Below are 15628 nucleotides of genomic sequence, written 5' to 3'. Positions count from 1 at the left end.
ACACTCCTCCCCTAACTCCTCCCACTCCCCCCAGATAAATGCTGTCTCCTCCACACTTGACTTCAGCTCTGATGAAAAGTCATCTAGTCTTGAAACATTAACCTGCTCTCTCTCTGTTGATGGTGCTTGACCTGCTGTGATCGCCAGGATTTTCGGTTTTCAGTTTCTTGTATGGGGTTGTAAAATTCAGCTCTTTAAAATTCTCATAACCTTCGCTGCTGTCATCAGTGCAAATAAACTAAAAGTCGTAGGTACCAAATGGTTATGCCCCAAGCATGAGTAAGGAATTCCTGTCAGGGAGAATGACTAGGAAAAGTATCATAGGTTGTAAAGTTAAATAAATATCCAGAGTTTTGTGGGCATGAGGGTGCTTTACAAGATCTTTTTCCAACAGAATAAATGCACTGAATTGATTGTTAGAGCACATGAAGTGAGTCTGGGAGGATACTGGCTCTTTAACCTGAATGGCCTTTGTATGTTCTTTGTAATATTACTATGAGTTTACTTAGTTTGACAAAGTTTCAATTCATTGTGACATTCAGCGTCCTAAAAGTGCTATGTATCTGCAATCATCTCACTATCGAACTGAGCATTCCAGGCTTGGAACTGCAGCAGATGGCGACATATTGTACAAAGTGACAGTGAAGACAGGACAGAAGAAAGATGCAGGCACTGGTGCAAAGGTGAGTTCATTCTGATCAAGTCTTATCAGGTGAAACATCCATACATGTAAATGAAAACACTGGCTGGGCCAGCATTTATTGCCTATCCCACCAGCCCTTGAGAAGGTGGCAGTGAGTTGAATAATATCCTGGGGTTCTGTCCATTGATCAGTCAGGATGATGTGAGGGAAGTCTAAACAAGCAGTGTGTAGGGGTTGGAGGTATCACTGCCAAAAGGGGTGTGAGAGTCAAGGCTTGGGAAGGTATTGGAGGGCATGGTAACTATGGGAGACGTGGAGGGCTGGTTACTGTTAATGATCACTACAGTGGCCTCCATAGAGGGATAGGGGGAGCATAGCGGAACAGGATGGCCATCATCAGGTGTAGTACCAAGGTCCAGTTAAGATATCTGGGAGCAAAGTTCAATGTAGTTTCCACCGAGGGGAGAAGGGGACAGTATAATTTGGATGGGAGTGGTCTGTCAGGTTACTGCAAGATAAAAGAAGACATGACGACTCTAAGGAGGAACGGCACTGCAACCTGCGATCCCTGCCATCACTTGCTGTTCCCTGGATGCAAAGTGCTACTAGAAAATAGCTGGAACAAAACTTGGAGTGGGTGGAGTCTGCATCATTTTGATGGCAGGCAGCAGGAGATCTACTTCTGTTGGACACTAGAATGTAAAAGGGGCAAATGTATGAAGAAGGTATTTGCAAATCCCAGTTCCATTTAATCTGCAATCATTTCATCACCCATTTAATTGGCATTCAAAAGAAAAGTGCTTAAGTGTCAGATGCTGGTCAAAGCAATTTGTACTATGATAGGTGTTTGCTAATGGACCACCACCGGGTGCTCCGGTTTCCTCCCACAGTCCAAAGATGTGCGGGTCAGGTGAATTGGCCAAGCTAAATTGCCCGTAGTGTTAGGTTAGGGGTATGGGTGGGTTGCGCTTCGGCGGGTCGGTGTGGACTTGTTGGGCCGAAGGGCCTGTTTCCACACTGTAAGTCTAATCTAATCTAATGTTGGATTATGAAAAGCAGAAAGACAAAAGAATAAACTCAAAAATAAGTCAATTGCTCATTTGAACTCTATTTATCAACTGTGTGCAGCACCATTTCAAGATCTCATTGCGACATCTTTTGTGAGCTCTTCAGGTCTATCCCACCTCAAACCTCACTTCTCCAATACTCCAATCAGACCTAACTTCTCCAATATTTATTTCAACTATAACTTCTCCAAAGCTCAAATCAGATCTTACTTCACCAATATTTAATTCAGTCATGGGTTCTTCAAAACTGAGGTGAGGTCTGACTTCACCAATGCTCAGTTCAGAGCTGACATCTCTGGTATGCAATTCCGACGCCCCTTTGGGAAGACAATTCTCATTCATCAGGCCTTCCTTGGAATTGTATAGAGGTGCTGCTGATTTGTGCATTTTATTATAGGTTTCAACAAATGGATCCCCATGCAATGTTGCTCCTAAAATATTCTCTTCATGCCTGGCTGCTTCAGTGCAACATTCAGCACAGATTTTTGTAAGACTGCCATTGAGTGTGATTTCCATCTGGTTCTTCTGAGGCTGCTCTGCTGCAGTAGTCTGATTAGGCTCAACCTTTGTAAGATTCTCATAGAGTCCGACATCCTCGGGACTGTGATTTGATTTCTTTAGCTCTTCGTCAGAATTCTGCTGCGGTGTGACTGCAGCAAGGCGTCTGTGAGTTTCAGCAGCAAGGGGTTTCGCAAGTGATGTGCCTTCACTGGGACAACCTTCAGATTTGAGAGGCTGAGGAGCCTCATGAGGCTGAAGGTTCATAGGAATATCATCCAGCCGAATGGAACTCTGCTTGGGAGTGTTTGCTGCAGAAACCTGCTTAGGCAGGAAATCTGTTTGACTTCTGTTGAAATGGATACCTTCAGGCTGATTTAAATTTGACATATCTAAGCCTTTTTCCAACGTATCTGTTTTAGGACTGTCCTGTGCCATTTCAGCTCCAGAGGTTTCTTCTTGTTTGACTTCTTCAAGAATATGCAGCTGGAAATCACTTAGCTGTTCTCTAGAATTCCTGATGTTTCCCTTCCTCAGGTCTACACTCCCTTTAGCTGTGTCATCTGTAGAACTATCCATATTTGTTGTTCTCAGACTTTCTCTAGATCTCTCTGGTCTTAAAGTAACATTACTGCCCTGAAGACTGGCTCCTGTAAATTGCCATGGATTTGACCTCTTCAGATCTTCATCAGCGCTCCATATAACTGATATTGTACCAAGACTACTTCGAGAACTACTCCCTGCCTTTGAGCCAGCTGTAAGAAATTGTGCAGATTTGTATATGGTAAAACTCTTATACTGTCTGAGCTCAGTGTGACTCATCTGAGGTGTGCTGACTTCCCCAGCATCTTTAAGCGCAACATTCACATGGGGTTGACTGGCGCTGGCCATTAATGGATACACGCTATCCAACATCTTCAAGTTATGTCCAGATGTAATATCCTCCAGATTTTCTTCATGGTCCCCAACTATTTTGTCTTGGTTGATTTCTGCTATATCAGGCAGGTTTGATAAATTTAATTGTTGTATAGAACTCAGACGGGATCTAATTCGTGTGAGGTGCTCTTCAGAATTGGAAGCGAAGGGCCTTCCCTGGTATTTATTTGCTGTGGGACTATTAAGAATTAGCATTCTCAAGTCAGCACTGCGTTTACCTGTGACACTTGTTAATGAATCCACACTTGATTTCTTCATATCACCAGTAGATTTTTCTGCTATTAATGTGGTAACACTACCCTGATGAACAGATTTGCCTCTTTTCAGATTTGACGTTTTTACTTCATTGTCAGAATTCCAATCATGTGTATCAGCATCAAGACTTGCTTCAAAAATAGTTGCAACAGATATTATACTCTCTTTATAATAATCGAGGGCTATCAAACTCTCTTTAGGTATGAATTTTGTACAACTCTCATTGAGTTTGGTATCTATCTGATTTCTCTGAGACACGTTTAAGAAACATGTAAGATTGGCAACAGCAGGACTCGCTTTGAGACTGATAGCTTCCATTAAAGTCAAAAATGACATTTCTGAGCTAGACTGATCTTGTATCAAATTCTCATGTGGCCCATCAATTACAGAAATGGAGCGTTTTTTGACTGCTGCTCTACCATCTTTGTATGAATTGTCTAGTTGCTGCCCAGAATTTCTATGCAAACTAATTGTCCTAAAACTCTCTTCAAAGTTGATGACCGAAGGATACCTCTGATCTTTTCTTAGTGAGGAATTATTAGGATCAAATCTTCCCAAAACATTACTTCTGTTAGGAATGGTATCTATCGAAGTAATCAGCAAGGATTTTTTCTTGTCTTCTCTAGTAGTCCTTTCTGATGTTATTGTAACTGCACTTTGCTGATGACTGACTGCTTCAAGGTCATTCTGACTTGACTTTTTCAGTTCTTCGTCAGAGTGCTGCTGAGATGTCGTTGAAGCAATATTTTCAGCAGAAATCTTAAATGGTATTTGTCCTTGAACACTAACCCCAAGTTTTGATGTCATAGAACTCTTTTGAGACATTAATTTTCCATTATTCTGATCAAGTTTGACATCTGTGTAACTGCTCTGAGGTGTGTTTACCATAGAAATACATGTAAGGTTGATGTCTGCTTTACTCCGTTTGAGGCCAGTATCTTCATCAGCATTCAAAACTGATGAACTGGAGTCAAATATAGACAAAATCTCTTCAGGATTCTCCTTCAGTTTCTCTGTTTCCAAACCAAGCAGCGTGGACCTGTTAGGTAGCTGTGCAAAACTCCGACGGGATCTAACTGTCATAAGACGGTCTTCAGAACTGATATGCAAAGAACCCCCTTGATACTTTCCGTCATTATGACTATTAATGTTTAGATTTCCCATGTCTATACTTCCCGCTGGTGTAAAATCCACAGGACTTTGAGTAATTGATGTCCTTTGATCTTCTCCAGGTGACCTTACTTGGCTTCCTGTTGCACTTGACGTCTGTAAACTGTCTGCCAAAATCGTCTTCAGATGTGACAGCTCCACCTCTCTGTTAGAACTCCACTGAGGTGATGTTGCACCAAGGTTACTTTGAAAATCAAACGCAGAAGGACTTGCTAGTAATGAGCCAGCTTGTGGATTACTTTCAGGTTTGAATACCTCAAGACTTTGAGATTTTAATTCTGCAGGACCTCTCTGGTCTGTGACCTCAGTGTGACTTATCTGAGAAGTGCTAGGTACAGGACTGTGTTTAAGCCTGGTATTTGTTTGACTCTGATGATGGCTAATATCTACAAGATATTTGAGACTTGACAGTGAATCATTTTCAGGTATACTATTTTGAGGATTGTCTTCAGGTTTCTCCCCTGAAATTTCCTTTTGGCTTACTTCTACACCATTAATGGTGGCATCATCTAATTGCTGTTCAGAATCCTCATGGGATTTATCTCTTGTTAGACCCTCTTCTGAATTGATTTGCAAAGGATACGCCTGATATGTCCTTGCTATGAGACTATTAGGATCAGACTCTCCTAAGTCTGCAGTGTCGTTAAGTGTGGTATTTACAGAACTATTAGTAGTTGATTTCATCAAATCCCCAGGTGATGTTTCTAGTGTTACTAATAATATGTTTCCCCAATGGTTGACTGCTTCAAGATTCTTCAGATGTGACTTTTTCAGTTCTTCATCAGAACTCCTCTGAGCTGTACCTACTCCAAGCACTTGTTCAGGAACAGTTGCAGCAGGACTGTCAAACAGTGCACTACCTTTGTGTCTGACATCAGATTTGTCGACCATGAATCTTGCTTGAGGCATGAATTTTGCATTATTCTCACTGTAATTATTATCTATGTAATGCTCCTGAGGTATGTTTACTATCAGAAAATGTGTAAGATCGATTTCTGCACGACTTGCTTTCAGGTGGATAACTCCAGGAATATTCAATATTGATGTGCTTGATAGATCTTCAGAAATATCTTTGCCCAAGTTCCCCTCTGCTTCATCTGAATCCTGTTGGTCGGCTTCTCCTACATCATTAATGGATAAAATGGCTGACTGATGTCCAACATTTCCATGGGATCTAAATATCTCAAGATCCTTTTCAAAATTAACTTCCGCAAGTCTTCTCTTGTAATATCTTGCTAAGAAACTATTAGGATCAAGCTCTTCCAAGTTGTTACCCAAGTCAGAATTGTCATTTATAAAAATAATCACAATGGATGCTCTCCTACCTTCTTCAGAAGTCCCTTCTTGTGTTCCTGTAACATTACTCTGCTGATGACTGCCTGCTTTGAGGCTGTTTTGATTTGGTTTTCTCTGGTCTCCATCATTATGCCACAATGAATCAAAACTTCTTTCAGAAGAATCTAATGTGGGACTCCCAAGTGGCGTCTCTGCCACAATGTTTATATGAATTGTCTGAAGTGTCTCCAGTGCAGAAACCTCTTCCTGTGTATTATTTACTGTACCATTCAGCTGCTTTGCAGCATTCTCAAAGGATCCAACTGTTGAAATGTTTTCTTTGGTAATAAGCACTGAGAAAGGACTGCCCTGAAATTTCCCTGCTTCAAATCCAGTAACGTTTGAGTTCGTTAGATTTATGCTCTCCTTAGGTCTCTCCAGTATATTTACAAAGCTGTCCATATTTGGTAAACTCATATCTTCTATAGGAATTGTTGCTGGTTTTATTGAGAGAGCATTATCCTTCTTTAGTTCTTTATCTGAACTCCATTGAGGTGTGGCTGCAGTAGTAGGTGCAGGAGCACTGTTGATTGGTATGTCTCCTTTAGGATTAGTTTCAGGTTTGTGTTCAGTTGAAGCCTGTTGAGGGATCAAGTTTGGAGGACTTACATTGTTCCTCATTGTTATGTCACTTCTTTGTGTTGTATTTGCTCCAGAAATGTGTTCAGGATTGATGTCCACCTCATTTTCACTGAAACTGACTTCTTCTGAATTACTCAAACCTGATTTATCCGAGCCATCATTAGGTATAGCTTCTATCACATTCCCCTGAGGTTTCTGCACATTGACAGTATCATCTTGTTGACGTTCATCTATACCATGAATGTTTGAATTGTTAAGTTGCATTCCAGAATTCTTAAGAGATCTAATTGTTTTATGGCCTTCCTCAGAACTGACTTCCAAAAGACTATCCTGAGATGTTCTTGCTAAAGGACTGTTCAGCACTGTTTTTCTCATTTCTGAACTTCCTTGAGGTGTCCCATCTATAGAACTAATCGCACTTGAATTGTTTAAACCACCATCAGTTTTATCCATTGTTATAGTATTGTCACTACCTTGATCAATGGCTGCTGCCAGAAAATCATTCAGATTTAACTTCTTCAGTTCTTCAGCAGAACCCCACTGAGGTGTATCTGCAGCAAGACTTCTTTCAGTAGTTGCCAAACCAGGATTCTGAAGTGATGTGTCACCTAAAGGACTAACTTCAGGTTTGAGTGCCTTAGGACTCAAATCTTGCTTATGAAATTTATCTGATGTTCCTAAAGTAACACTCCCTTGTTGATTACCTGTTGCAAGATTGGGCAGAATTAATATACTTTGGTTTTCGCTAGAAATTGATTCAACAGTGACTGTACTCAGGCTACTCTGAGAACTGAATTCAGAAAGACTCCCTGATAATGTGCTTGCATCAGCACTGTCTTCAGGTTTCTTTGTTACAAGATACTCTTGCAGCTTGAGTGTGTTAGGAATCTTTTGATTCCTGTCCTCTGTGTGACACATTGGAGGTGAGTTTGCTGCAGGTGTATCTTTAAGCTTGATGTCGGTTTGACCCTGATTGAAACTAGTATCGACAGAATGATTTAGGTTTGGTATCTCTGAGTCATCTCCAGTTGTAACATCCATAGAACTCAAAACACAATGTTTATTTTGGTTGTCTTCTTCCATACCATATACGCTTGAGTTGTTTGCCTGCTGTGGACAATTTAAAAGCGATTTAACCTTTGCAGGATTCTCTTCCAAATTGGCTTCAAAAGAACTTGCCTGATCATTTCTTGCCACAGCATTGCTTTTAGGTGTGATTGTTATTTGAGGCTTAGATTTGTTAGGAGTTTGATGGAGTTTTATAGTGATGTTCAGATTCTTTCCAGACTTCCCAAGTGGTACAAGAGTCCTGTTAATTCCCACAAAGTTTCCTGAACAACTGTTGGCTACAGAGCTGTTGAGATTTAAGTTCTTCTGGTATTGTACTGCACTCTCATTGAATGCAGCAATGTTAACATTCCCACAATGGGCATCTACAGGAAGGTTATTTGCTTTTGACTGCTGTCCTTCTCCAGAGCCTTTGACTGTTACAGCAGCATCACTGACTTGAGAAACAACTGTGGAAGAAGTATCAAGGTTTGATTTACTTGCAAACTTTTCATGGCACAAAGAGAATGTGGTTCCTGCAGGATTCTCTTCTGGTCTCACTTCAGTAAGACAGTTTTCCTGATTGACTTTTTCAGGAGTCTGTAAATGCTTCTTTCTGATGGCTTCTTTTGGCCGTACTGATAGATCATCCTGACAGATAATGGCTGTCTCTTCATTTGCCAAATTTGGCATTTCAAGATCTTCAGTGCATTCCTGACATCTGAAAATTGTGAAATCTCTTTCAGAAGTGATGTCTAAGAAGCTCCCATATGAGGTACCAGAGTCAGGTTTTATGAAGTTTGATGTCTGGCCTTTTCTTGAATTATTTTGAAGACCTAATGCTATAGCACTTTGCCGAGGTTTAACCTTTATAGGACTGTTGCAAAGACCAATTGTTATAGGGTACCTTATAGTGTTCTCTAATTGGGCTTCTTCAGAACATTTTACATATGGCTCTAATATAGAATTGTCAAGGGAACTAACAGTTGGTCTTAAATTTGTAGGGTTTACACATGGTTTGACTGGTTGAGGATTCCCATTAATTCTACCTGCTGGTTTGCTCATCACATTTAGCTCCAGTTCCTCTGTAAGATTCTGTTTTGGTCGGATCTTTAGAAAATGTTCTTCAGTAGTTGCTTCTGGTGGGAGAATGACTTGTACAGAAATATTGATAATTGCCTTTGAGCTCTCTTCAGGATTTTCCATGGCAGTGACTGGAACTGTCCCCTGGGGTGTGAATGCCACATGACTGCCAGTGGGCCTAACTTGTGAAGACTGTTCATTGTCCTGGATCTTGACTGAACTCTCAGCAGGTATGATAATTGTACCACTGCTTAGAGCTCTACATTTGAAAAGATTTCCTTCAGGATTCACTTCCACAGGAATGTTATGGCATCTTATTGCTTTTTTATGGTCATTCATTTTAATGACATTATGTAACTTTTCTAAGTCTTTTAGATCATTGACTACATTAATTCCTTCAGAATTAACTTCTGCAGGACTTTGGAGCTGACTAACTTCTAGCATGTTATAGGGTATTTTTGCTATATTTATATTTTCTTCAGAATTGGTTGTACTGGCAAAATACTCTGTACATTTGACTTCTGACAGTTTCCGCTGAAGATTTCCATTTACACTGAGGTAATTTACAGCACTTCTTTCAGGTATGACTTTCACAGCATTCCCCTGAGGTATATCAGAGACAATGTTTCCCTGAGATTTAATTTCTGCAAGACTCCCACATGGTCTCATTAGCACAAGATTGTTTAGATTTGAATTATTCAGATCATCACTGAAAATGTCTTCATATTTTACTGTGGTCAGCCTGTTACAGGATCTAACTGTCATGGGACTTCCACGAGTCCCAAGCTGTGAAGAATTTATCACAGTCCCGAGGCCTTCAGAACTGCAACTGGGTTGGATGTCTGCAGAACTGTGCAACTCTACATATTCCAGCTCATTCTCAGAGATTACATGTGAGACATCAGGTACAGGATTTCCATGGATCCAAGAATCTATATAACAAGTGAAGTTTGGCTCTTGCAGGTTATTTTCAGAAATCTTTTGATATGTTAAAGTTTCCAGACTCTCATCAAGTCTCACATCCAGATCAACTCCTACAAAACTAATTGGATGTTTTATTTGATTTTCCCAATCTGAAATCTCCAAGTCTTCTCCAATGCAATCCTCATGCAACATTATATTACAACGGTTGTGAGGTCTGATTTCTGCAGGACCATTGTAGGATTTGCTTGATGGAGTAGTTTCATAGTCTTCTGTTGGTAAAGAATTCATAATAGATTGAACATCCACAAGATTTCCTTGGAATTCATTTGTTAAAGAATTACATAATTTTAAACTTTCTTTGCCATACTTTGGTCTCGAGTGATATTGCAGATCTATGGGAATCTCTTGAGTTTCAGTTGCTGCTGATTCAGTGTCTCTCATTAATTCTATTGAAGGATATTCTTGGTTTGTCAGTGCTGTTTCAGTCCTGATTTCTATTGGACTGTGATGGAATCTGACACCTGTTGAGACATCTATGCATGACTTCCTTAAGTGGTATTTGGTGTTCATGAAAGGCCTGACAGTTACAGGGCTGTTTTCAGAAGCAATGTTTGAAAGACTATTTTCACATTTTACTGCTAGAGGGTCAGTCTGAGTCAGAGTTTCTGTAGTTCTCCAGTGGTATTCGGTTTTTGCAAGTCTCCCTTGGGTGTTCATTGCCACTGGAGTATCTATGTTTAAATGATGCAGCTGTTCTTGAGGAGGCAATGATGTGAGACTGCAAGGGGGGCTGTCTATTGCAAAGCAGTACAGATTTGACATTTGTATATCATACTCCAGATATTGTTCTGGTTTCACAGCTAGAAAAGTCTCTCCAGAAAAGTGTGCTTCAGACTCCTCTTCTGGTTTACCGTCTGTTGACCTCCCATAGAACTCAACCTCAGATGGACTCTGTATCTTTGATGTCATCTGATCTTCACTAAAACTTCTAGGTAACAGGTCTACCATAGGGTAACAAAAGGATCTAATTACTTCAGGGCTATCTATGATTGGCTCATTATTTTCCAGATTGCACAGAAACCTACCTTCTCTGTTAACATCCTGAGAGTCACAGTTTCCAAGCCCCCACTGAGAATTTACTACAGGAAGAAAGAGATTGGAATTGACTTCTTCAGGAGTGCTCACATTCAGGTTCTTCAGGTCTTTAGAACACTTTTCTGGGCTGAGCATGAATTCACTTCGCTGAAGCTTGACTGCTGCATAAGTATTGAGATCTAAATTCTTCACATCTTCTTCTGGACTCCAATGTGATTTGACAGTTGTGATGCCAATTTTAGTTTTGGCTGATTCTGCTCTAATTTCAGATCTAGCTGCTATATGATCCTCATTAAGTTCAAATCTAAAGGGCCTCTCATAATAATTCATTGCCACAGAGCTGTCTAGATTTTGAACCCTCATGACTTCTCCAAAGTTTTCTGCATACTCAATTGCCAGAGAGTTACTGTGGGACTTTTCTCCTGCAATACTCTCCTTGGATTTAATTGTCATGGAATGATCCAAAGTTCCCATCTTCAGATCCTCATCCTGATTCCAATGAACTGTAGGACATCTCTGAGGTTTAACTGTTAGGAGGTTTCTTTCAGGTTTCACTTTGACTGAATTCCAAGGAAACTTTTCTTCTGTAAGAATTCCATATGGACTTATTTCTATTGGACACCAGTGGGACTTTGTTTCCATTGGACTTTCATTGGATCTACTTTCTTTTGTACAGCATGGGGGCTTTATTTCAACTGGACTTTCATTGAGTCGTGCTTCTGTTGAGCTTCCGTGGGGCCTTGTTTCTACTGAACTTTCATTGAACCTTGTTTCTATTGAGCTTTCATGGGGCCTTGTTTCTATTGGGTACCAGTGAGGCATTGAGTTTGTTGGACTCTTATGGCATCTTGTTCCTATTGGGCACCAATGGTGCCTTGCTTCTATTGAATTTCTGTTGAATCCTGATTCTATTGAGTTTTCATGAAGTCTTGTTTCTATTGGGCACCAGTGAGATCTTGTCTCTATTGGACTTTCATGGCATCTTGTTTCGATTGAACCTCCATGGCATCTTGTTTCTATTGGACACCACTGTGCCCTTGTTTCTATCGAACCTGCATGGGACCTTGTTCCTACTGGACAGCAGTGAGGCCTTGTACCTAATGAACTTTCATGGAACCTCGTTCCTGTAGATCCTCCACAGGATCCTGTTTCTATTGAACTCCCATTGAACCTTGTTTGTAGTGAACTTTCATAGCGTTCTGTTTCTCTTGGGCACCATTGGAAGCTTATGTCTCTTGAGTTTATTTGGGGCCTGACTTCACCTGACTGCCCATTAGGCCTGAATTCAATTAGACTGTCATTGTGGCTAATTTGTCTGCTATTGTGCCTGGTTCCCTTTGGACTTCCATGGTTCATGACTACTTCAGACTTCACAATATCTTGCTTCTATAGATTTTCCCAGAGGTGTGACTGATGATGTTTAGATTTGAGTTCTTCAGCATTTGCAGCGTTTTCCACTTGAATTCTTCAAGTTTTACTGGGGTATGACAGCAGGAATATTATTCAGATTTGACTCCATGGTATCTTTTTCTGAACTCCCATTGAGAGTTTCTGAGGTTTGCTGAGGCTTGACTTCCAGGGTAAAAAAATTGATCTTGACTCCTTTGATATTGCCATGAAAATCGACTGCCACAAAGCATTGTAGATTTAAGCAGGAGAAAACACTATGATTCAAATGGGGAAGCCATGGAGTCAAACTTGTTCAAATCTTCTTCAGAACTTCTGTTAGTCTAATGTTTACATGATTTCTTTAGATCAAATCTGTGGATGCAAACTCAAATCAGATGAAACTGAGATTTTTGGGTAGTAAACTCAGCTTTTTATAGCCCCTCCCATCTCAATTGTGACAGGAGTGAGAACACAGTTGCTATGGTTATATGATAATTAAATCCCATAGCTTTATCAGGGTCATCTTGAATGGATGGAGTAGAAAATACAATGAGGAATAACCTCTAGAGGAGGATTCATCAAGTTTCAGACAGGAGGTGACTGTTTGAACGGAAACGTAATCAAATATTCCTGTCCTATAGAATCTATAACACACACAAATCATTACTGTACTAACATATAGAGTTAGAAATGTATTAGCGAGACAGACTTGCTGTGCAACAAACATTAGGAATCGACACTTACAACTTAACAGTGCTCATCTCAACTGGTGAGAAGGGCTGGGTTATATACAAAGAAAAATGGTTGTGTTTTTCAAAAGTCAATCATCTCAGCTCCAGGGCATCTCTGCAGGAGTTCCTCAAGGTAGTGTCCTTCACCCAACCATCTTTAGTAGCTTTATTAATTATATTCCGTCCATCATAATGCTGAAAGTGAAGATGTTGGCCAATGATTTCACAATATTCACCTTTATTCACAATTCCTCAGATACTGTGTTCTTATGCAGCAAGGCCTGGACAATATGATAAATGGCAAGTAATAGTCACAAGACACAACTGACAGGCAGTAACCATCTCCAACAGGGGAGAATCTAACCATCACATTATACAATCATAGAGATGTACGGCGGGAAAACAGATCCGTCAGTCCAACTCATCCATACCAACAAGATATCCTAAGTTAATCTAGTAACATTTACCAGCATTTGGCCCCTATCCCTCTGAACCTTCCTATTCATATACCCATTCAGATACCTTTAAATGTTGTCATTATACCATTTCTGCTGGCATTTCATCCCATACACACAGCACCCTCTGTGAGAAAAAGTATTGTTGTTCAATTACATTACCATCACTGAATCCTCTATTATCAATATTCTAGGGGTTACCACTGAGCAGAAGTTGAACTGGACTAGCCACATAAATCCTGTGAATACAAGAACAGGTGAGAATCTAGGAATTCTGCAGGGAGCAAATCACCTCCTGACTCCACAAAGTCGTCATGAGGAATGTCAGATCAGCCATGATCTTATTCAATGGTGCAGCTGGGGTTGAGGGGCCAAATAACTTCCAATTGTCTAACTGATTGATTAGAGGAAAATATATGTTTGGCTGTGTTGTGGTCATTGTTCCTGACTGCTTGACTCTGTGCCTGATGTTCTTAGAGATCAAGCACATGTTATCTGCCAACATCCTTAAGGCTTTAGAGAAAAGTGGCCACCACAGGTCTGGGATGCAGTATTACCCCTTCCAGCACCATTTTAGTTTAGCCCCTCCCTCTTTCCCTACCCTTCCTTCATTTTATAGCCCTTTGACGGCAGTGCGTGTAATTTGTTGCTTATTTTAATTAGTTATAAGATGATTTGGTGCAAAGAAAACTGTGTCATTCCACAAGCAAGAGTGTATTATCTCCCGCTCAAACACTATTTTGATAACGGTCGTCTTTGTTTCACCTGGCTTTTAGCCGTTGGTCTTTAGCCCTTGATTTTTATTTGTTATTTGGTGATTGAGTTTATTTTGAATAAAAGGAGGTGCATCCTTCCCCATTGAAGGTTTGGCCACTGGACAGGAAAAGGAGCCAGAAGTGAAAGGTGAATAATAGACTACAGATTTTCAGTAAATCTGAAGTTTTCACTGTCCAATCAAACATACACACACATTAAACTCCTCACCAGGCTTTCCATTTACTTTGTGAATACTCAAACTTTTTAAATCCTGTGCTACAAGACATGAATGGTATGTGGAAGAAAGCCAAACGTTATCTCCCATTTAAAACGGATATCCCAATCTAATAATAGACAATAGACAATAGGTGCAGGAGTAGGCCATTCTGCACTTCAAGCCTGCACCACCATTCGATATGATCATGGCTGATCATCCTTAATCAGTATCCTGTTCCTGCCTTATCTCCATAACCCTTGATTCCACAATCCTTGAGAGCTCTATCCAACTCTTTCTTAAATGAATCCAGAGACTGGGCCTCCTTTGCCCTCTGGGGCAGAGCATTCCACACAGCCACCACTCTCTGGGTAAAGAAGTTTCTCCTCATCTCTGTCCTAAATGGTCTACCCTGTATTTTTAAGCTGTGTCCTCTAGTTCGGGGCACTGTTTAGTAGAGGAATAAGACGATGTTATTTTCTGGGTCTGTAGATTGTGAAGGAGTAGAAATGGCCTTTAGTAGAGTGATATGTGCTTGTCAGATGTGGGAGTTTAAAGAGAGTTTCAGGGTTATTGTGGATTATATCTGCAATATAATCCGCAATAAATGCTGTTGGTTGAGAATCTTATCAGATCGAATGGATAGGTTGCAGAGACAGTTAGAAGCAATGAGGAATTTGCAACAGCAACAATATGTGATTGATGGCAGTTATAAGAAGGGGGAAAAGTCTCAGATACAGTCACATTGGTGGGTTAACTCCAGGAAAGGTAAGAGAGGTAAGCACCTAGTGCAGGTGTGTTCTGTGGCTATACCCATTTCAAATAGGTATGCTGTTTTGGAAAATGTAGGGGGTGATGGATTCTCAGGGGAACATAGCACGAAAGCCAAGTTTCTGGTATTGAGACTGGCTCTAATGCAACAAGGGGTACGTCGGGGTCCAAGAGATCAATTGTGTTGGGGATTCTCTAGTCCAAGGTACATTTCTGTGGCCAGCAGCGAAAAATCAGAATGGTGTGTTGCTTCCCTGGTGTCAGGATCAAGAATGTCTCAGAGAGGGTGCAGAATGTTCTCAAGGGGGAGAGGGGCCAGCAAGAGGTCATTGTCCACATTGGAACCAATGACATAGGAAGGGAAAGGGTTGAGATTCTGAAGGGTGATTACAGAGAGTTAGGCAGGAATTTAAAAAGGTCCTTGAGATTAGTAATATCTGGAATACTCACGGTGCTATGAGGTAGTGAGGGCAGGAACAGAAGGATAGCGCAGATGACTGCATGGCTGAGGAGCTGGTGTATGGGAGAAGGATTCACATTTTTGGATCATTGGAATCTATTTTCGGGTAGAAGTGATCTGTACAAGAAGGACGGATTGCACCTGAATTGGAAGGGGAGTAATATACTGGCAGGGAGATTTGCTAGTGGTTGGTGGGGGAGGTGGGACCCAGGGAGAT

At 40.7% G+C, this 15628-nt stretch overlaps 1 protein-coding gene across 1 annotated transcript in view; it reads left to right on the top strand.

Moving 5' to 3' along the window:
• Positions 1 to 15628, top strand: part of LOC132818151 (lipoxygenase homology domain-containing protein 1-like) — a 216951-nt gene that overhangs the window by 22637 nt on the left and 178686 nt on the right. Inside the window, exon 6 of the mRNA XM_060828922.1 lies at positions 613 to 683. Coding sequence (XP_060684905.1) covers positions 613 to 683 — 71 coding nt within the window. The remainder of the gene's footprint in view (positions 1 to 612; positions 684 to 15628) is intronic.

Source organism: Hemiscyllium ocellatum, chromosome 1 (genome assembly GCF_020745735.1).
Source record: "Hemiscyllium ocellatum isolate sHemOce1 chromosome 1, sHemOce1.pat.X.cur, whole genome shotgun sequence".
Lineage (NCBI taxonomy): Eukaryota > Metazoa > Chordata > Chondrichthyes > Orectolobiformes > Hemiscylliidae > Hemiscyllium > Hemiscyllium ocellatum.
This window is presented reverse-complemented; position numbering and strand designations above follow the sequence as displayed.